General features: G+C 41.5%; 1 protein-coding gene across 4 annotated transcripts in view; it reads right to left on the reverse strand.

Moving 5' to 3' along the window:
• Positions 1-23,272, reverse strand: part of ARHGEF3 (Rho guanine nucleotide exchange factor 3) — a 305,569-nt gene that overhangs the window by 121,609 nt on the left and 160,688 nt on the right. For all 4 annotated transcript variants that reach the window (XM_053897823.1, XM_019469998.2, XM_019469997.2 and 1 more), the window contains one exon: positions 22,358-22,420. In XM_053897823.1, the coding sequence (XP_053753798.1) occupies positions 22,358-22,420 (63 nt within the window). The remainder of the gene's footprint in view (positions 1-22,357; positions 22,421-23,272) is intronic.

Genomic DNA, 23,272 nt, shown 5'->3' on the forward strand with positions numbered 1-23,272 from the left:
TTATTCCTCAACATTAAAACAAAAAGAAATCTGATTTTTAAAAAAGCTACACCCAGAGTGGACACTGTGGGTTGCCTTTCTAATATCTCTCCTTCTTATGGAATCCCTGATTTCTGTGAATATTTACCGCATGCCCACTGCATAGTCTAGTCAAACTGCCCAGCATTCTTCTGGGAGCTGTTACCGAAACAGGATGAGGGTATGTCTTCATGTGCCCATTACACTAAAAGGAAGGGCTTATTTTCTAGGAAAATGGAAGCACGTTGCTCCCGTAGCTACTGGCAGTCATCCTGCAACCATGAAAAGCATCAGCTTGAAGTGCACGGAGAATCAGGGGAGATGGTGTTTGCTTTGAGTTAAGTAAGTGAGTCGGTCAACAGGGGTCCAGCCTACCTCTGCACTTGTTCTGGGAGACGGAGCACCCTTATTGTCTAAGGTTCTGTGGGTCAGGATTTCTGCTGTTTTTTACAAACTGATATACCACCAAAGAAGGTGGGAGGGGAAATCTGGTGCCCTTTTCTGACCTATAAATTACATTTGACAGGTTTCTTCTTTCTTTCAGTGTCACTTATATAATCTGTTCGCTATATCCATGTGCATTTTTATAGCTGAATACATTTCCCTAGGCTTTGAAGTGACACTTTTAATGGTTTTAAGCCTAGTGATTAAATAAATATGATTAACTGGCTGCTACCATGGAGAGTTCAAGAGAAGCAAACTCAGCTCTGAGGATATGGAGCCCCTTGCCAGCGTCTGCCAAGGTGCTAGGGGCTGGGGCGACAGTAGGGATTACAACAATTGACAGTCAGAGTCCCTGTATGTGCTTGTGGATTTACCTTCCGGTCACTGGTTATAATGGCCAAGAGGAAACAATGGGGGAGGGCAGGGCCTCCTCTGGATAGAATTAACAGGGATGATATGAGGCATGGCCTCTACAAGGAATAGAAAGCTGAGATTGGAAGCTGAGATCAAGATGGGAACCAGATCTAGGGAAGAAGAAAGCAGGAATGAACCTGGCATATCTGAGGAGCACCAGGACATTCAGATTTACTACAAGGTGACAAGAGAGGGGGAGGTTGCAGGGAATGAGGTTGGCAGGTAGGCAGGAGCCAAGGCATATCAGGCCCAGCAGCCCAAGGAAAGTGGATCTGTATTTTATGCTAAGTCAGGAACTCTTCATTGTTTCTGTGCCGAGAACCTCCTGGGCAGCACTGGGGCCTATGGACCACTCCTTACAAAATGTTTTTTAAATTACAATGAAACAAAACAGAAACAAAAAAAAAATCATTGGGACTATGAAAGATCATTGTTGGGGGTAAGGGGGGAGGGGGACAATGGAAGTGGTCTGTCTTGGCAGGGAGGAGTATTTTACCAATCGCATTATTTAGAGTTGCCAGCATATAGTGATAATAAAAAGCAGATAGACTTGAAGTCAACTTCTTATCGCTTTTAACTTCTTTAGCCAATGCATCACCTTATGGACTGAAATAGGGCAACTGCCCTTGTCATTCTCCTAGATCCTGTCTTGGTACACTTCTGATGAAGGAAACGCATTACTTTAAAATAGTTATCAACATATTAGAAAATTAATTTATCGTATGGTAACAAATGATTTCTTTGCTTACGCTTTAAATAACAAGGTCTGGGGTGCCTGGGTGGCTCAGTCAGTTAAGCATTTGATTTCAGCTCAGGTCATGATCTCACAGCTTGTGAGTTTGAGCCCCGCATCAGGCTCTTGGGCTGACAGCTCAGAGCCTGGTGCCTCCTTCAGATTCTGTGTCTCCCTCTCTCTCTGCCCCTCCCTGACTCATGCTGTCTCTCTCTCTCATAAATAAATAAACTTAAAAAAAATTTAAATAACAAGATCTGGTGGTGGGTCTAATAACAACTGCCATTTTCAGTAATTGTGGGCATACAAGATATTTAGAGATCTATGCAGCCAGTGTAAGGTAACAAGAAAATAGCAGGGCATTCTTTTGGTCGCAAAGTCACAGGTACTGCTGTGGTTTGTTGGCTCACATTTGTAACAAAAGGATATGTAGTTTTCGGTTGGAAGTTAGTGAAAATAAAGATGTAATTTTTTTCCCAACCCAAATTTACAGATCCCATGGAAATTACTGGAAGATTTGACCAAGGGGTATAACATGATCTGATTTAGGTTGTTTAAAAATCAGACTAATAGACGGTGGTGGGTGAGTGGGTAAGGCAAAAGAAAAAATGCACAAAGGTCATTTCCTGTTGAGCTGGCAATGGCCATGTGTAAGGGAGGGCAACACCATGGTTTGTCTTGCTAAGAAGCTGCTAAAGAACAGATTCGTCTTTATGAGCACTCCCCGGGCTTGGGATGAGAAAGGTGACAAAGCAGCAATAAAACCGTGTGGCCCTCTGCTGCAGGGAGGAGAGGAGGTCACAGCCAGGAAAGACCCCTGAGCAAGTCAGTGAAGCTCAGAGAAAAGAAACCACGTTTGCCCCTGTTTCCTGTAAGATGGGCCTGATGATAACTACTCAGTAGGTTGGTTCTGCAGGTGAAAGGAGCTGCTGTACACAGAATGATGCACCTCAGTAAGTGAGCCCTCGGTACTGGAGTAGGACCATCCCCTGCTGGTGCTTTCTGCCTGGAACCTTGATCATACACTCTGGAAGGAGCGTGGGCACAAGAGCCCATCTCACCTTGCAAAGGTCATGGGATGGCCCCAGGTGACCTATAAAACCACTGGGAAGGCACTGGGGCCCAATTCTGACATCTACGGTTGGAACAACACCAGGGTGAACTCCTCAGATACTCAAGATTTAAAACTTAGATTGCCCACATGAAAACATGGCAAAGGAAATCCTCTCCCTAGCAGGAAAGCAAGGAACCTAAAACCAGGACAGGGTTAAGCAGGAGCTCCAGACCTGGGCTTTCGTTTCTTGATGCGTTTGCAGAGGGGGCTATGGGTCACCCACTTCTTGAAGGGAGCATATGCTTGTGACACCAAGGGGCTGAAAGGTGTGGCTGGCGAGGCCTAGACTTTTTGGGCCCTCAGAAGAGCCCTGCAGGGAGCGAAGAACACAGTCCACCACCACCAAGTCCTGTGCTTGGCCCAGAAGCTCCTGCCAGGCAGTACCCCCTCTCTCCCCCAAACTGAAGAATGTGCCTCAGTCAGACTTTTCCTCCTCTTTCTCTTCGGAGGGTCTTCTAAAAACTTCTATCCCAACTTTTGCTCTTTTATTTTTTACTCTTTCTCTCCTGAATGTCTCCAATCTAAAAAGCTGCAGCTCACTTCCCTTGGCCTATGACAGTTCTCAAGGGGCCCCCCCCAAACCCACACACAGTGACATAGTGTGCTAAAAAAAATGGCCTCTGGCCAATCTGATACAGAGTCAAAAACACAGATTCTTATCCACAGCTTGAAATGGGGGAGCAAAAGGAACTGTGACTCCCTGACCCTCCTTGCCCATCCACCTCTCGGGACTTCACAAGGAATTTACAGAGCATAGGAAGGGGGACTGGAATAGGGATTGGAGGCAGTCTGTCCTTCTCTAAGTGCGAGGGATACAACAGAAACCCCCAGAGTGACCGAAGCATCACCCAAGAAACCCCCTACTCCACAAATCCTCTGTGCCCACTTTGAACCCAGATCCACGGAACAGCTACTGTCGAGCCAACATCAAACCACTTTTTCAGAGGTTGGGGAAATACCCCTTCCCAAATCCTGGCTCTTGTTCCAATGTCCAAACAAAAAGCTTTTATGAGGATTATTTCACTGGGTGACATGGCTCGAAGAAAGCAGTCCCCTTGCAGCCGAAAGGTCAACAGTGCTGCTTTGTTTGAATCGGTGTCCTCTGTGGGGCTGAGGTTAAGTTGTGCCGCCCTCCGGGGATCTCTGTGGCAATGAGCATTCATTTAAAGACACACAGGATGAGGTTGCTGAGGGCAGCTGACCACGGCTGAGCAGCAAATGACACCTCCTGTCTTTCCTTTGGCCCTCTCATTAGATTTGTCAATGAAAATGTTATCGACCTCCTCCATTGGAAAATGTTTGTGGTTGTAGCTGAGCACGTCTGTTACAACTGCTGACACAGGATTCCAAAATCATAGGACCTAAGAGTCAAATGAACCCGCTCAGCAAAAACTCCTCTTGCTTTTTTCCACTCCATTTGGGCTGTGTTCATGGGCTGCTCCATTAGAATCTCTGCTTTCTCTCCTACTTATATGAAGGGTTTTGTTCTGTTCTAATGAATCACATCTTGTGTGTTTCAAAAAGGCATCTGTTATGAACTGAATGTTTGTGTCGCCCTAAAATTCATATGTTGAAGCCTCAACCCTCATTGAAATGGTATTTGGAGGTGGGGCCTTTGGGAGGCAATTGGGTTTAGATGAGGTCATGAGGCTGGGGCCCCTACAATGGGATTAGTGTCCTTACAAGAAAGGGAAAGGAGACCGGAGCTCTCTCTTCTTGGCATCTGAGGACACAGATAGAAGGTGAGATGGTGGCCAGGAAGAGAGCTCTCACCAGGAACCATATCTGCTGGCATTCTGATCCAGATTTCCTAGCCTCCAGGAAGGTAAGAAATAAATTTCTGGGGGCGCCTGGGTGGCTCAGTTGGTTGAGCGTCCGACTTCAGCTCAGGTCACGATCTCGCGGTCCGTGAGTTCGAGCCCCGCGTCGGGCTCTGGGCTGATGGCTCAGAGCCTGGAGCCTGCTTCCGATTCTGTGTCTCCCTCTCTCTCTGCCCCTCCCCCGTTCATGCTCTGTCTCTCTCTGTCTCAAAAATAAATAAACGTAAAAAAAAAAAATTAAAAAGAAATAAATTTCTGTTAAGTCACTCAGACTAAGGTATTTTGTTACAGCAGCCTGAGCTAAGACAGCATCCTAATTAAAGAATAGTCTTAAGTTTGCCATAATGAGAAATGGAAAAGTACGCATTAGTGTCCTTAGTATGCATGCTTGTGTCTTCTTCTTCCACCATCCAAGGGGTGGAGAGAAGGACTTGAAGCAAGGTGGTCACATGAGCAAACTTAAGATACTCGTCTCCCATTATTAACCAACATCTAATGTTGGTTAAACCTTCTAATCATCTACCTGAAGAACCCATGGTACTCCAAACATCATGGATCTGGGGAATTTAGATCTAGGACCTAGGATTTAGGAACTGGATTTAGGAACGATTTAGGAAGTGGAAAGGATGTAATCTGACTGCTTTACTTTATACATGTGGAAACTGAGGCCCAGAGAGGTGAGGCAACAGGTACAAGGTCAGATAGCTACACAATGACAGAAGTCAAAATAAAACCTGAGTCTTCTAATTTACGCTGAGAAGTACCTGTCCCAGATGAGGCAGGAAAGATAAAAACTTCTGCACATGTTCCTCAAACTCACCTGCTCCGTAACCAGCTAAGTCTTACAATGAATCCTGGCTTCCTCTGAGGCATTCACCACTCAGCAATGGGAAGAATCTTCTCAAAACACACACTACCCCCTTGCTTAAACCTCCCCCTCTCTCCGCTAGTGACTCCCTACTGTTCTTAGGATAACAATTGAAATCTTGAACATGTTCTTTGGGGCTCTGCATGGTCTGGTTTCTGCCAATTGCTCTAATCTTACCATCTACCACCTATCAGATGTACTTGCCTTTAAAGCAGCATGCTCCATCCTACCACAGGACCCTTGCACATGTTGTTCCCATGTTGCAACTCTTTCACTCTCCCCTTTAACCTAGTTAGCACTCTCCCTTCTTTCAGATCTCACTTCCTCAAAGAAACCTTCCTTGACCTTTCATAAATAGGTTAAGGTCCTTGATTAAATGCCCTCATAGCAACATACTACTCCCACTTTCAAAGCTTTTATTTCCACTTGTTATTATAGTCTTGTTACTGTAATTATTAATTAATATCTTCCTCCTCCACTGGACTGTAAGCTACCAGAAACTTGCCCATCTTTGTTTACCATTTTATCCTCTTACTATCAGCACAGTGCAAACATAGAGATGCTCAATAAATATGAATATGAATAAAAGAATAAATGAGAAAAAGAACTAAAAAATACATGTAAGGTCTTCGAATACCTGAGAATCTAGAAATGTCTTCTGAGTCACTTGCATATTGGGAAACTATTTCAATGATCAATACTGCTTCACATAGACCTTTCTAGGAGAGAAGGAAATGATTTGATACCCTTCTCTCAGAAGCATGCTTTCTTCCTCAAGACCACATCACATAAAATATAGTAACATGTCAACATGTCAACTCAGGCAACATGAGATCTTCCATCAAATGTGAGTTCCCAAACTAAACAAAACCTCTAGGGTCCCAATGGCAATTTTGTCCCTTACTATGGTTTCTCCAGATCCCATCAATCAAGTCCTTCATTATATAACACACAGAGATAACCCTCCCTTCATACCGTCCCTGTTTTCAGACACATTCTTCATGACCGTCGTCAGCAGCCGGCTCATTTCTCATTTCAGACACTCCTCCACTTTCCCGCGGGGACAGCAAGCACATGGCAGGCCATTTTCCCGCAATCTGACAACAATTTAAATTAAATCTCAGCCTCAATTTCCGGTTGTACTGTGGAGAGAGACCGTCATCGAGGAACACGGCGAAACTTAAGACAGCCATGTGGCAGAGAACACAGTATGGCACTTCAGACACAAAAGCACAAGCAAACCCCCTTTTCTATGTGAAAGCAAATCAACATGAAATATCGACTGAAAAGGGAGACAATTTACAATTTTTCAAAGCCGAATATTTTTCAGCTAAACATAATATTCAAGTTTGTGAAAACAAAACCATGTTAAGATGTTTTCTCTCTTCTCTATGGAATTTAGTCAGTTCCTGTGGCTTTCATGATATCTGGACAGGTGGCTGGTGAGGTATAATCTGTGAGTGTGGACACATTCAAAGCACAGTCGCCTCTGTCAGCTGTGGGTGGGTCATCTGCCTTTTGAGTTATTTGCAAATAAAAACAACCCTTTCTTTTAAATTGCTAGCATGATTAAACTGGGTACATCATCACGTCCATTTAGGGAGGGTCCATTCAGCATCTCTGATTTTCTCTTCCCACTGTCTTATAATCAATAAAGCCTTTTAATAAATAAAGCTTATAATCAATAAAAGCCATTTTTAAAGTTTTTTTTAATATTTAATTTTGAGAGAGAGAGAGAGAGAGAGAGCAAGTGGGGGAGGGGCTGAGAGAGAGGGAGACACAGAATCCAAAGCAGGCTCCAGCTCTGAACTGTCAGCACAGAGGTCGATGTGGAACATGAACTCACCAGCTGTGAGCTCATGACCTGAGCTGAAGTCGGGATGCTCACCCAACTGAGCCACCCAGGTGCCCCAATAAAAGCCATTTTATTTTATTATTTTTTTTTTAATTTAATGTTTATTTATTTTTGAGACAGAGAGAGACAGAGCATGAACAGGGGAGGGTCAGAGAGAGAGGGAGACACAGAATCCGAAGCAGGCTCCAGGCTTTGAGCTGTCAGCACAGAGCCCGACGCGGGGCTCGAACTCATGGACCATGAGATCATGACCTGAGCCGAAGTCGGACGCTTAACCGACTGAGCCACCCAGGTGCCCCTAAAAGCCATTTTAAACCACAACCTTATTTACCTTCTCCAAGTAAAACAAGCCAGACACAAGGTACAGGGAGGCTAAAGGTGGTGACCAGCATGACAGGTGCCTGGCACCACTTTCCCACTTGGGGTCTCTCCAAAGCAGCTCCCTTATTTTCTTCGCGGTACTGAGAATGCTCAGGAATGCAAGGCACGCTCACATTTCAATGCAATCTCCAGAACACATTCCAGGGTGAGATACAAATAATGTACTGGTTCTCCGTGGGTTTTACATGGCTTAGAATACACTCCTTTCCATTAACGCGGCCCAACCACAGATGAGTCCAGTGACAACTCCTCACAAACTTCTCTCCTCCTCTGACCACATGGTGGGCACGAGGAACAGCGCTCTGCACTCAATAAATACCAGTCAAATGGAAAGGAATTGAGACTTCAAAAGGGGAATGTTTTTCATTTTAACAGAAAATTTCCGTTCTGACCATTATCCCGAGAGAGGTAGATGTGTAAGCACCAGCATTAACGATTCCACATCTGCACAAACCATGTGTACATTCCATATTGCTTATATCCTCTTATCTCCAGGCTCATTTATTTTATTAGCTCATAAAACCCTGGCGCTATGTTCACTTATCTTGCTTTGGATACCACGAGGCCTCTTCAGGTAGGTAGGTCTTGGTTTTTCCTTCTTGTCTTATCACTTTTCTTCAAAATGAGAGAACGCAAAAATGTGCATACAGGAAGACAGACATTCTCAAAAGGTTGCCAAGATAAATCCAAGTCATGTTTACAGGAACCGTCCAAAGGCAGCAAGAAACATGTACAATGAAGTGACTACTCATTCAGTTATCCAGCAAATGTTAATTGGATGCACTCTGTGCCAGACATGATCCCAGATGTCAGGAATAAGGCAGAAAATGAGATAAAAATTGTATTTTAGTGTGAAGAGTCACATACTAATAAATAAAAAATACATAATGTGGCATGTAATGACACATATTATGAAGAAAAAAATAAAGTTAGGTAGGAAGAGTAGGTAGTGATTGAGGGGGTGGTGGGGGGCATGGGGGACAACAGAAAAAGCCCATCCAAGGACATTTGGGCAGATACCTGAAGGCAGATGAGGAAGTATGCCACATAGGTATCAAAAAGAACTTTCCATAGAGAGAATCAGCTTTGCCAAGACCCCGGGGTGTGAGTGTAGAAGAAAAAGAGGGCCAGGGTGTGAGAGCATAGGAGAAGGGAGAGTGGTAGGTGATGGGGTCCAGAAGAAGCCTCATGAGCTGATACTGCTTGGCCTCTAGGGTCACTAGGAGGGTGTAGCGATGCCACTGAGTGAGGAGGGAGACAGTGTGTAACTTAGGCTTAAGGGAAACTCTCTGAGAGTAGACAACAGAGGGTCAAGGGAAGAAGCAAGGAGACCCAGTGGGAGGCTTCTGCACCCATCCAGCCACTGTAGAGACTTGGAAGCCTGATAAAGGTGGTCCTGCTGGAGGTGATAATGGTCTGGTTCTGGCTCTATTGCAAAGCAGAGCTCAAAGAGGTGCTATCAGCCAGTTACCCCTCGTTGGTGATGCTTAGATCTGAGTCAAACTCTGCAGAATGAAATCAACAGCTGAGACATTTTGTTAAATACTTCTATTAATTATTATTTACAAATAATAATTCATTTAAAATCAAACTTGTTCCCCCTAAAAAGGCACAGAACTCCCTCTTGTTTTAAGCAACACATAAACATCATCTTTATTTCCACCTTCCTGGTATTACTTATCTTTTATGAGAGTTCCTAAATTTACATTTGAAAACAATCCACTCAACAAATCTTTCTGAGGGCTGGATACATACCAGGCACTTTCTTGGGCACCAGGATGACTATTGAGTAGTGCCTCAAATAGACAATATTTCTATGTCCCATCCCATGCTCCTGGATTATTTTACATCAGCAGTAATGAAGTGCTTACTGTTCAAAAGCCCTACTACATTATCTTTCTGAATCCTTACACAACTCAATTATCATCTATAACACAGAGAGGTTGGATATGCTGCCCAAGGTCACACAGCTAGGAAATGATGAGGCCAGAATTCAAAACACCAGAACCAGAACTCCACTTCTGCATGCTCCTGGATTTAAGGTACAATCCCGAATATGAGTCCCAAGAGACTTATACTCATTCTTCCTCGTCATTTTGGGCAGGACACTTGACTTGTCTCAACTTCAATTTTCATATCTACAAAATGAAATGTATTCAACTAAATAATCTCTTAGGTCACTGCCAGGTCTAAACTTCTAGAGATCTTGCTCCGACACCCAAGGCTCCCAGAGCCAAATACACCAACAGTGAGGACACAAAGCAAAGCCCACCCAACACACAGTATAATTTCTCAAGGTCAGCTTTTGCATAAAATAAAGTGAAGCACTTCCCCATGTGAACCTTTGCATAGACCAGTTAAAAGAAAGTAAATCAATTTCAAGGATACTCTAAGGGGGGAAAATGTTAGTAGCAGTGGAATTCACAGCAAAATTCCTTTCTTTCAGGGGCGCCTGGGTGGCTCACTCAGTTAAGTGTGTGACTTTGGCTCAGGTCATGATCTCGTGGTTTGTGGGTTCAAGCCCCATATCGGGCTCTGTGCTGACAGCCCAGAGGCTGAAGCCTGCTTCTAATTCTGTGTCTCCCTCTCTCTCTGCCACTCCCCTGCCTGCACTCGGTCTCTCTCTCTCAAAAATAAACAAACAGTAAACAATTAAAACTTTTTTTTCTTTCAAAACCAACAGTCTGGAATTAGTCCCTTAAAAGAAGGAGAAAACTAATAGGTGTAGCTAAAATGTGTCTCCACTGTGCTTGGTTAACTTGTAACAAAATCTAGAGCAACCCCACTTGTCTCTTGACAAAAAGTCTTAATAAGTCTTACTTCCTGCAGTGCCCTTGTGCCTGACACAGGGTAAAGTTCAATAACTACCAGTTGATTGAATTAGTGCATGAATAACTCAATGAATGCACTAAAGAATGAACAAGTGAACCCATTAATTCCACAGTAATAAATATTTCCTTGATAGAATTTATATAGATCTGGACAGCAAATGCTTCATTTTCCTCTGCCAAATAAAGACAAAGAAAATAGTTCAGATGTATTGATTTTAGGGTTGAGTAGAAGATTCCAATTTTGTAAATTGGTATTTTGAGGTGTATGGGGAGTAAAAGAAATCTCATTTATAGAACTATAAGAGGAAAAAGTCAGTCTGTTCAGTTAAGAACCACAAGAAACCCCTTCAGTTCCCCACAGGATTCCTAAGAAGTTAACCCCAAGCTGCACTGATGACTGAAGATAATCCCATGGTTCAGTTTCAAATGCTTTACCATCAATACAAGCCATGAATGTTGTTTGCAGAGAAAGAACCTACTCATATGGGGTCAACTCTCTCCATAAAATGATCAACACATAGCAGTGTTGAGTTAGACAGTAGGGTGGAGGAAGACACACAAACCACGAGGTTTCTTCTGGCCACTTCATTCTTTTGGCATTTTTCAGAAGTTACACAAGAATGTAAGTATCAATCAGGTGATGTAAAAATTTTATGCACAGTAAATGTCAAGGGAAAAAGTCAATATATCACCTTTTCTTCACAGAGAAGGAGCATCAGAAACAACTGAGAAAATAAGAAGAAAGAAAAACAGCTTCTGCTATTAAAACCTGGAATATATAACCAGATCAAAGAGGAAACTTGATGCAATTATGTAAGTCATTTGGGGAAAAACTCAATTAGCTGGGAACGGAAGCCTGGATGGAACTTCCTAACCAAGATTATTTACATAATTTTTAGGTGGACAGACCTCAGCTACATTTTAGGGAAAAAATCATATGCAAAAGTATTTATGAACAATTATTTTCTAGTGACTTCTTACCGCAAATAATCTCAGTCAAAATAGAGTTACTGATAAATTGCAAAATTTTAAAGGCGGTTGAGATGTAAACTTTGCCAATGTATCAAATTTACTCTTTGAATTCACAACTACAGTTTCTTCTTCTTTCCTTCCTTCCTTCTTTCTTTCCTTCTTTCCTTCCTTCCTTCCTTCCTTCCTTCCTTCCTTCCTTCCTTCCTTTTAACCATGTATGATGCAGAAGGAATATGTTTCTGTATATGTAAGTTTAAAAGCTGGGGTGCCTGTGTGGCTCAGTCAGTTAAGCATCCAACTTTGGCTCAGGTCATGATCTCACAGTTCGTGAGTTTGAGCCCCACATGGGGTTCTGTGCTGACAGCTTGGAGCCTGGAGCCTGCTTCAGATTCTGTGTCTCCCTCGCTCTCTGCCCCTCCCCCGCTCACGCTCTATCACTCCCTCTCTTTCAAAAATAAACATTAAAAAAAATTTCAAGTTGCATATAGTTTTGCTTAAATGACACACATGATGGAGACAAAACAACTTTCCTCCACCATTTCTCATAGCCTATTCAAATCTGCATTTGGTGACAGTTTGGTTTTTATTTGTTTGCTTTTCTTTGGTGTCCATGAATGGAAGCAGAACAAAATAGCACAAGAATCCAAACCACAAAAGTAGTAATTTAATATTATTCATACTACCATTAAAATAGCAAGGATCCACAGGAAGTTTTTTGCATTTACCTTACTGCTTGATCTGGAGTATGACATGGTCTTTGTAACTGGAAAATATTGGACATCAAAAGTGCCCCTCAATGGAGAATCATATTAAAGTAAACTATGACCTATTTGTTTTATGCATTAATAAGCAGAAGTTAAAATAATAAGACATATCCTTCACTTGCTTAATGAATAAATAAACTGTGGTACATCCATACAATGAGATATAATTCCAGTGATAAAAAAGAAGTGAGTTCTCAAGCCACAAAAAAGACATGGAGGAAGCTTAAATTCGTATTACTAAGTGAAAGAAGCCAGTCTGAAAAGGCTACATACTGTATGACATTCTGGAAAAGGCAAAACTGTCGAGACAGCAAAAAAGACCAGTGGTTGCTAGGGGTTGGGGGAGAGAGGGATGAATAGGCTGAGCACAGAGGATTTTCAGGGCAGTGAAACTATTTTTTTAATTTTAATTTTAATTTTTAAGTTTATTTGTTTTCAAGAAAGAGAGAGAGAGAGAGTGAGCATGATCAGGGAGGGGCAGACAGAGGGGGAGACACAGAATCCGAAGCAGGCTCCAGCTCTGAGCTGTCAGCACAGAGCCCAATGCGGAGCTTGAACTGATGAATGGTGAGATCATGACCTGAGTCGAAGTCAGATGCTCAACTGATGAGCCACCCAGGTGCCCCAGTGAAACTATTTTGTAAGGTACCAAAACGGTGGATATTTGTCATTATACATTTGTCAAAAGCTACAGAATGTACAACATTGAGAGAAGTCTAATGTAAACTACGGACTTCAGGTAATAATTGTGTGTCAGTGTAGGTTCATTGATTACAACAAAGGTACCACTCTGGTGGAAGATGTTGATGATAATGGAGGAGGGGGCTCTGCATGTGTAGGGTCACCGGGTATAGAGAAGCTCTCTGTACCCTCTCCTCAATTTTGCTGTGAATCTAAAACTGTTCTAAATAATAAAGACTATTTTTTTAATGTTTATTTTATTTTTGACAGAGAGAGACAGAGCATGACCAGGGGAGGGGCAGAGGGAGAGGGGGACACAGAATCTGAAGCAGGCTCCAGGCTCTGAGCTGTCAGCACGGACCCCGACGCAGGGCTCGAACTCACGGACCGCAAGATCATGACCTAAGCCGAAGTCGGACACTTAACCGACTGAGCCACCCAGGTGCCCCAATAAAGACTATTTAAAAGGGGAAAAAAAAAGCAAGTTGCAAAGTAAAATAAAAAATAACAACACTTATATCTGCAAAAATCCACCACAAGCTAATTTTTATACCTATATGTCTAACTAGGTCTAAATACCTGGAAGGAGACTAAACTGATAGCCAGGATTATACCTGGGGAGATACGTGGACTCGGAGCATGGCCAAGGGGCTGTTAGCTCTATTGCTGTTGTTTGTGGGTTGTTTTTTTTTTTAATTTATTTACGTATTTTGAGAAAGACAGCATGTGCATGTGTGAGCGGGGGAGGGGCAGAGAGAGAGGGAGAAAGAGAATCCCAAGCAGGCTCTGTGCTGTTAATGCAGAGCCTGACATGGAGCTTGATCTCACAAACTACGTGATCATGACCTGAGCAGAAACCAAGAGTCAGACGCTTAACCGACTGAGCCATCCAGGTGCCCCTGATTTTTTTTTTTTTTTTAAATGATGAAAATGTGTGCAGTGTTACTTGCATAATAAAAACAAAATTGTTTTTTTTTCTTTAAAATATTCACTTTATAGGGGCGCCTGGGTGGCTCAGTCGGTTAAGCGTCCGACTTTGGCTCAGTTCATGATCTCACGGTTCATGGGTTCGTGACCCGCATCAGGCTCTGTGCTAACAGCTTGGAGCCTGGAGCCTGCTTCTGATCCTGTGACTCCCTCTCTCTCTGCCCCTCCCCTGCTCACACTCTGTCTCTCTCTGTATCTCAAAAATAAATAAATGTGAAAAAAAATTTAAATATTCACTTTATATTTTATGCTAAAGAGGTCCAAAGTAAATTACAGATATCATGACGTTCTATCCCTAAATACTTCAGAATTAATTTCTAACAAATAAAAACATTTTTATACCCTAAAATTATTTTTTTCTAATAAAAGAAACAGAAAAGATGTACTAAAATATTAGGGTGACTCAACCTATTTCAAAAAGCTAAGGTGATATCAGAGAAAAATCTAAATCCAAGTGTTGAAAATTGATTTAATGGTTATTGAAAGGTTTTCCTAAAAACATTATCATCATTATCCCAGCCCCTTATTATTATTTTTTATTATTATTTTTTAAAAGTAGGCTCCATGCCCAGCATGGAGCCCAATACGGGGCTCAAACCTATGACCCTGAGATCAAGACCTGAGCTGAGATTGAGATGGACACTTAACTGACTGAGCCATCCAGGCAACCCCCCAGCCCCTTACTTTTATACAACATTTTACATTCTCTTCTTTAAAACACTAATAATTTCACATACCGACATGTCAAAATTAGTTATATTTTTTTATTTCAGTCATTTGAATTACAAAGGTAATAAAATGTAAAAGGCTATCATAACAGATGGAGCATCTTAACCAAGGACTCCTAATTTAGAATCCTCAGACCCCCAGGGAGTGCATGGATAAAATTTAGGACATCTGTGAACTTGGATGGAAAAAAATACATCGTTAGTCTGAAATTTAACATTTTCTTCCAGTTTGAATGAAGACCGCAGATCACAGAAGCATTAGCAGACCTGTGACACTGTCATCATAGAAATCACTGTATTTTCAAACTACAAAGTGGTTGGTGTAGGTATTTCAAAATACCACTTACTCTTATCATCTCATAGAAGGTGTATTAGTTATTAGACTTGTCTGCCAGATCTTGTTACTTAAAGCTTTAAGAAGCTTATGTGTAATTCTTACCACCAATTTATAATTTAAATATTTTTCTAACTGTATTTCAATATAACTGGATTTTGTTGTAATCTTACATATTTGATTTTAGGACCACATTGATGGTCTTCTGTGGGGAAGGGGTGTTCACAGGTTTCACAAGATGTCAAAGGTTAAGAACCCTAGAATTCAATCTCTTCTTCACATAATTCCAATCTCCCAAATAACCACTACCCACAACGCAGTGCATATTCTTCGATGTTTATTCCTCTACAGAGACAAATATACAAATTTATATTTTGTGTGCTCTGTCATTGTGTTTTACATTTATATTTTATAATATATGTACAAGTCTCTATAGAATTTGGGTATTCATGCTGTTTCCAGCTTTGGGCTATTATTTTTAAAATGCTGAAATAAAACTCCTTGTATATGACTCTTCATATACTGGTATTTAAAAAAAAATCATGATCAGTTTGGTTTATGGAATGCTTGTCCCAACAAAAAAAATATAACCATAATTTAACCTTAAATTTAACCATAAAGTCAGTTTTATATTATGAAATTAACAGAATAATAGCTAGTATTTTTGTACTTACTATGGGCTAGGTCCTAAGTGCTTTACATGAACTAACTCCTTTCAATCCTTACTACCCTAAGGGCACTGTTTTGATTTCAGTTTCCATGTGAGGAAACTGAAGTATAGAGCAGTGTTCAGTCTCTAAGCTCCCAAAGTGTGTGATTCTGATGACAAATTCAAACAAATAGGTATTCTCAGAGCATGAGAAGTCTCATCTAACACGGGCCCCATCAGTGTCACTTTGAAAGCAGTGGTAAATGATGATTGACACTTGGTTACATCATTACCTTCTGAAGGTGTCTCCTGAAGCTCCTTAGAATTTCATCGTCACGGTGCGTTTCAAGAGGGAGGTCAAAGAGTAAAGATCACACTGATGATTACAACCCACCACCTAGTCAATTCGGCCAAAGGCTAGATGGAAGGTGTCCAGTGTCAATAATGAGCAAATTTGCCATTAGACATGGCAGCATCAGAACCACCTTGAACACAACATAGGGTCTCCATTATGTTAGGCCCAAGAAATTTCACAGGCAGCAACAGCAGATCATAAATCCAAAACAGAAAAAATGCCAACAGGTTAAATATAAGCACATGCCAGTGAAGACCAGGCTTGGTCTCCTGGGTGGTCAAAGCCTTATTACACGCTCCCATTATTCATCAAGGCCCATGCTGGCCAGGGCAAGGCTAATCACTCTCCCCAGTTAGCAAGTTCCAGAATAGACCAAGAGAAACAAAACCACAGAAATGGTATCTTTTTAAATTATCTGGACTGTGCTGAGCAGAGATAAAGTAATCCCTGCTGCTATTCAACATTTGCTTTAACATATCCTAGCAATGAAACATCATTTAGGTTCATCGAGGCAGGAAAGTTCTTTCCCCCTTCTATATCCATATTACAGGGTAAATAATCAGAAAGCACAGGTAACAAAAAATGTCATAAACCTCCAAGGTTTGCCAATAAGAGGAGCTGAATGTCCTGTACATCATCTACTACCAGAAGCCATGGAGCCTAATGATTTCACCTTCTTCCTGGCCTGGAGGCCGTGTGGGGAAGCTGTGGAATCCGACCATCCTGGGCTTGAATCTAGGACTAAGCTAGGACTTTGAGCAAATTGTTTATCTCTCTGAGACTCAGTTTCCTCATCTTCAAAAGGGTATGATAACACCTATGGTGACAGGGTGGTTGTGTGGATTCAGTGGATCTTATCCCATCCCCACTCATGGTTCAGCCACCTGCTCCCATGGGGAAGCCCCTTCAGCAGGGAAAGGATGCCCCCCAATACTAGCTCTACCTGTACTGGTCCCATCCCCGCCAGTCACAAGAGGGGCCTGGGCCCTGCCAGGGGCAGCAGGAGGGACTCTTCCCAAAGACGAGGTATAAGCAAATGCCCCATATAAAGTCACATACTTAGCAAGAGACCAGCAATACAGTTGAAAGAAATGGGCCAGAGAAACATGAGAACAATCCCTGTTCTGAGTTTCTGAATGAGAGTCAACTGCCCTGAACTGCATTTCTACCTCTCACTGCTAGAAGGGGTACAAACCTGCTCATGGGTTTAAAAATATTTATACTCTGTTAGCTAGGAATTTCGTATTTTATCCATTTTATCCTACTGATAAAAGATTACACAGATACTCTTAAATGCCTGTCAGTGTTATTTATAATAGTAAAAAATTATAATTTACCTAAATATCCAATAAAGGATTGGCTAAAAACAACTGGTGCATTCATCTAACAAAGTACTATATAGTTATTAAAAATAATGTTCTTGGGGCGCCTGGGTGGCTTGGTCGGTTAAGCGTCCGACTTCGGCTCAGGTCATGATCTCACGGTCCATGGGTTTGAGCCTCGCATCGGGCTCTGTGCTGACAGCTCAGAGCCTGGAGCCTGTTTCGGATTCTGTGTCTCCCTCTCTCTCTGCCCCTCCCCTGTTCATGCTCTGTCTCTCTCTGTCTCAAAAATAAATTAACGTTAAAAAATTTTTTTTTAAAAAAATAATGTTCTTGGGGCGCCTGGGTGGCGCAGTCGGTTAAGCGTCCGACTTCAGCCAGGTCACGATCTCACGGTCCGTGAGTTCGAGCCCCGCATCAGGCTCTGGGCTGATGGCTCAGAGCCTGGAGCCTGTTTCCAATTCTGTGTCTCCCTCTCTCTCTGTCCCTCCCCCGTTCATGCTCTGTCTCTCTCTGTCCCAAAAATAAAATAAACAAAAAAAAAAAAAAAAAAAAAAATAATGTTCTTAAGGAACATTTTTGGATGTGGTGACATGTTTCTCAATGTAGTAAATGAAAACTTCAGGAATAAATTAATATGTGTTATGATCCCAATTTTTAAAATTTGTGCTTATATAAACTTATATATGCTACTTAGGGATACACGTATTGTAGCAAGTTTATAGACAGGCAAGGCAACAATAAACATTAAACATCAGCAGAGCAAGGGGTTTGCAAGAACTTTCCGCTTTTTTGTTAAGGGCATATTTCCTCAGTTGCATTAGTGGTTACATTTTATATTATCTTTGATGCCATTTTGTATGTCTGCACTATTCATAATGAAACATTTTAAAGTGTGTGCATAAAATGCCAAGAAGATAATGCATCAAAATGTAGCTACTGCCTTGAGGTGGGATTATTAATGACTTGTCTTATTCACATTGTCCAAATTTTCTACAAAGAACATGTATTCATTCATTTTCATCTTTTACATTGTTTTTATCACTGGAAACTATTTTCATGCCTGCCCCAGAACTCATTTATTTTTTGAGAAAGGATGCTTGGTGCTAGGCGGTGCCCTCCATCAGGGGCTCACCTGGTTCTTCCACCAAGGGCCTCTCCTAGGGCATCATGAACACTGGCTCTTCACTCAGGCATCTCTCTCCCGTTAGAAGTTAAACCAGAAAAGTGCTGTGGGGGAAGCAATGTCCCTGAAACCATCCCACTCGTATCCTCTGACGTGAGAGGAGATTTGTAGGCGGCTGCTAGGAGCACTCTCCACTCTGCAGTTTGTTCTCAAAAGCATAGGTTGCCTTTTTTTTTTTTTTTTTTTTTTCCTTTTTTTTCTGGAATAGTTTGTGTTCCATCCTGCCAGGAAGCTGGGGGCTCAGCCACTGGCTCGGATAAAGCGGTGGGAAAAATTAGAGAACAATTATAGCGTCAACTAGCATAGGCATTCCATCACAATTCATTTTCCACCAAGTGCTGGGGGTGGAGGGTGGGAGAATAATTCTTTGGAGATACATCACCATACCTTAAGACCCTTCCAATTCCCTTTTTAAGAGGAACTCTAAAATGGGGTCTTGGCTGAGCTCCACTGGGCCCATGAAATCACACGTCAATCTTGTAAAATTTTCTTGAGTCCAGATTCCCAAAAGAGTCCATGATCCCCCAAATAATGGAAGATTCTTATCTGAAAAAATAAACTTTTTTCTTAGCTTATACACTCCTATTTGGTCTGTAAGCCCAAGTTCAATAGGAGGTTAGGAGGAAAAACCCCTTTCCAGTCACCTATCAGAATCGTCATCTGAGGCTTTAAACTGAAGCAAGATGTCAGTGGGAATGTTTGGGGTTATCATCACTCAGACACCCTGAGGGGCCCTATACATACTTTTTAATCAAAGGGGGAAGATTTCCTCTGTGTTAATATCTGCCTACTCTATGCCACAGATATAGTTCTTTAAAAGGGGTATGTATGTTAAATTCTACACACACATTAGGGTTCACTGTTTTTTTTGCTTTTAAAAACCAATCAAACAATAAGTAAAAACCAAGAGCTCAATGTATATGCAGCATTGAGCTGCAACGCAATGGAAATTTGACCATGATCCCCAAAGGACCCCATCCCCTCATCTAGTAACTTCTTATTGAAGCTACACATCTGATGACTATCTTTCCACTTATTAAATGGAATCAAAATTGAGAGTTACTAGTATTATTTTCCCAAACCCTCACATCCTCTCATATGAGTCATCCATCAGAACCCACCTTCTTTTTAGATACTTTCCACTACACATAGAAACAGTTTCAAGCAACTCTTCAGTAATGCTGCTGGTTAGTTAAGGGACTGCAATTACTGAGCTATTGCCATTTTAAAGCATCTTCGAGTGACCTGCAAAGGCCATTTATTTATTAGAACACTTAATTTATTGGACTCATCTATTTACTTAGACATTATTGCCTTTTATGGAAAATAATGTGAGTGACTGCACCTCCTACTTATTCAGTTCAAAATATGTCTGCTGAATGGCTATTAGGTAGAAGGCATAGAAAATCAGTACCACTTCTCCCAAGGCCTCGTCTTGACCTGTCACACATCTTATCATTTCCATATGACTGGGATTGTCAGTAAACCTAGAACACACCAGTTTTCATGTCTTCTAACAGCTTCTAAGAGTCTAGGAGATTTGTAGGGTCTTTCTAACTTTTACATTTATTATAATACTATGTGATAATATCTGTAGGAAACTTGTCCCAGGTTCTAGAATCTGCCAAGATTCAGGAAAAAATGCCAGGAAAATTAGAAAGGAATTTGGCCATAGCATATCCCTAAGCATAAAGCTAGATTTCTATAAAAGTCTCTTTATTATAACAAAACATGTTATGAGATGATTAAAAGGGGGGGGGGGGGTGTGTGGAGAGAAATGTCTTTTGTAGCCGCACCAAGAGAAAAGAGGTTGGATCATTCATTATATGAGACTTAAGTGACCTTCATGAGAAGGCAAGGTCATTGATGCCAATCAAGACAAAAACCAAATCACAACTCATAAATAATCTTTTCATATAAGAGAGTTTAGTGGTTTTTTAATTTAAAAACTTCTAGAGACATGTTTTCCTGAAAAATAAATATAGTATAATGTAGTTGAAGAAATATGTATGATGAGGTATAATTGTAGAAACGACTAAAGTCTTACCTAAATCACTACATCTCCCTGGGCTTCTACTGTTCATTTTCAAAGTGAGAGGACAGAACTAGATGGTGGCTAAGGTTCTTTCAATTCTAAAAGTCAATGATTCTAATAATTCCCACAAAATTAAAAACATTCAAACAACAAAAACCTTACTGCTACTAAGAGTTTCATTGACTCCACCTGTCAATAATAAAACATTCAGTGAGTAAAGTAAAACCCAGAAGAACATCATCTTTTTGTCCTGTTACCATGGTATCCTAGTAAACTGGTCCAACTCCATCAATCTGATGGTCTAAAGACTGGAACAAACACCATATGGTGAAATAAAGATGTCCAAGTACCTTAATTAGACACCAGCTCAGGATCATTCCATCATGGCTATTTGCATCACAGAAAACTCTGCAATAATTAGAGGTGCCTGGATGGCTCAGTCAGTTAAGCGACAGACTCTGGATTTCGGCTCAGGTCATGATCTCACGGTTCGTGAGATCAAGCCCCAAGTCGGGCTCTGTGCTGTCAGTTCAGAGCTTGCTTGGGATTCTCTCTCTGCCCCTCCCCTGCTTGTGCCCTCTCTCTGTTTCTCTGAAAATAAATAAATAAAAACATTTAAAAATAACTGGAAGAGCATTGTTTATACTGGAAGAACATTTAACTAAATGCTGTCATACGAGAACCCAATAATCCATGTTCAACAAAGTTCCAAATATTCACAATGGTTTCAGAGGACTTGATCTCAAACTTTTTTTTTTTAACAAATGAGGAAACTGAGGCCCAGAGAGGAGATTCAACTTGCCCAAGGTTGCACTGCTAGTTATAGGCAGAGCCAGGATCATGACCCGGTTCTTAATTATTAGCACAGAAGCCTTCTCATCTCATAACAATGGCTTCTGTGGTTTCCACAGAGGAGAAGACCAGGGCCCGAAGCTGGATGGATCCACCATGCACAATGACCAGACTCCAAGGAAGTACAGATGATGGATGGATACAGGGATCCCAGGAGGGCCTGAATATCCACCCCCAGCCCTTTGATAATAAGTGCATTGGAGGCCCATGTTGGCTTCCCAGTTGTGTCACTGGGGAGACAAAGAAGCCATGCAAAGAAAGCTGCTGAAATTAAGCACCGAGGACACAGCCTGAAAAATTCAAGAAAGTTCTTTGCCTCTCTCATCACCAGCACTCGACTAACATGTCATTAAATATCTTTTGCAAACTTCTGCTTTTAAAGAAAAATAGAAGGCTCACATTTGGTGGGTGCCTAGTATGTCCCAGGAAGTGTGCTTGGTAGTCTCACTTTTGTTGTTTTATTTGATCCCCACAACAATCCTGTTAGGTGACATCTTTTCATCCCTATTTTCCAGATGAGAAAACAGAGGCAAGGAAAGGTGTCACATAAATGGTAAGTGTAGAATCTGGAGTCAAACGAAGATCTGTTAAATCCGAAGTCACTCACTCTGCCAGCTGCTGGAGACTTCTCCCAGCCTTTGGGCACCGGCTGCCTGACCAACTCACTAACTTCCCTGTAAGGGAGCAAACATCTGACCATCTTCTGGAACCAGCCTCTAAAACAGCACAGTGGCATTTATCTAGACTCTACTCAGATGCACTGATTTCATACTTCATTTCATGAGAAAAACAAAAACAAAAACAAAACATGAGCAATGAAGAGCTTGGCTTGGGAGCTTAAGTCGGCCACGCAGCTTTCTCCAGTCAAGTGAAATGTCAAAAAGAGTTTTCCCCACTTCACAACTTCCATTGTCGGATCCTGGAAGCCCACTTATGGCACACAGCACGTTGACAAACAGATTCAGAGCTGAGACGTGTTCTCACGGCAGAGGAAACAGGAAGCGCTGTACTTACGCTTATGTCGAGACTGCAAAGGCTAACGGCATCCTCATCCTGGGTGCTCTGCTTGCGTTTTCGCTGCAAAACAAACGATAGACAAGGTTCAAATGCAAACAGGGATTATGGCTTTGATTAAAGGAAGAAAAAAAGCAATCAATCGAATGGCACATGCAACCCTTGCCATTTCTACCGTGTTTCCCGAAAACCTTTAACCAACCTATGTAAATGAACAATTCTAAGAAAGCTTAAGAAATCATGGAGAAGCTTCAAACTCTAAGGTAATTGGCTTACATTATTCTGATTCCTGCTGCTACAATTTTTTTTTGTATTTCCTTTTTTCCTAAATGTCTTTATATATTAAGGCTTAGATATTTAGATATAAAGTTAAGATTCTGACTAACTTGGAAGAAGACGCTAGACCGGAAAGGAAATCTAATTCACTTGAAGATATTTCATTTCTAGAGGTGCTTTGTACGTGGGTAATTTAAATCTAAAGTTCTAAACTTCGTCCAGGATCCTGATATAATCACAGAACCAGAATGCTGGAACAAATCTTAGACATCATCTCCAATCTTCCTGTTTTATAGCCATCAACACCAAGAAAAATCATTACTGGAACTGAAGAAAACTGTATTTGCAATGAACTTATGACCATCTGCCAGGTTAGATGTGGAAAATATATTTTCTTCTTTATAAAAAGAAAAGAAACTCCATCTACAAACCATAATAGAGCTCATCAGGGATACATTCACCTCACTTCTGCATTCCAGCTCAACCAACCAGGCAAGTATCAATTGAGTCCCTATGGTATGACTTTTTAAGTCTCCTGATCATAACTTGGCAGAAACTTACCAAAGGACCAGAATCACTGGCATGAAGTTCCCATGGAATCCAGAGACATGTTGGTCTTCAATCCCTAAAGAAGCCCAC

Source organism: Panthera pardus, unplaced genomic scaffold, assembly GCF_024362965.1.
Source record: "Panthera pardus isolate Hobbes unplaced genomic scaffold, ASM2436296v1 HiC_scaffold_8, whole genome shotgun sequence".
Classification (NCBI taxonomy): domain Eukaryota; kingdom Metazoa; phylum Chordata; class Mammalia; order Carnivora; family Felidae; genus Panthera; species Panthera pardus.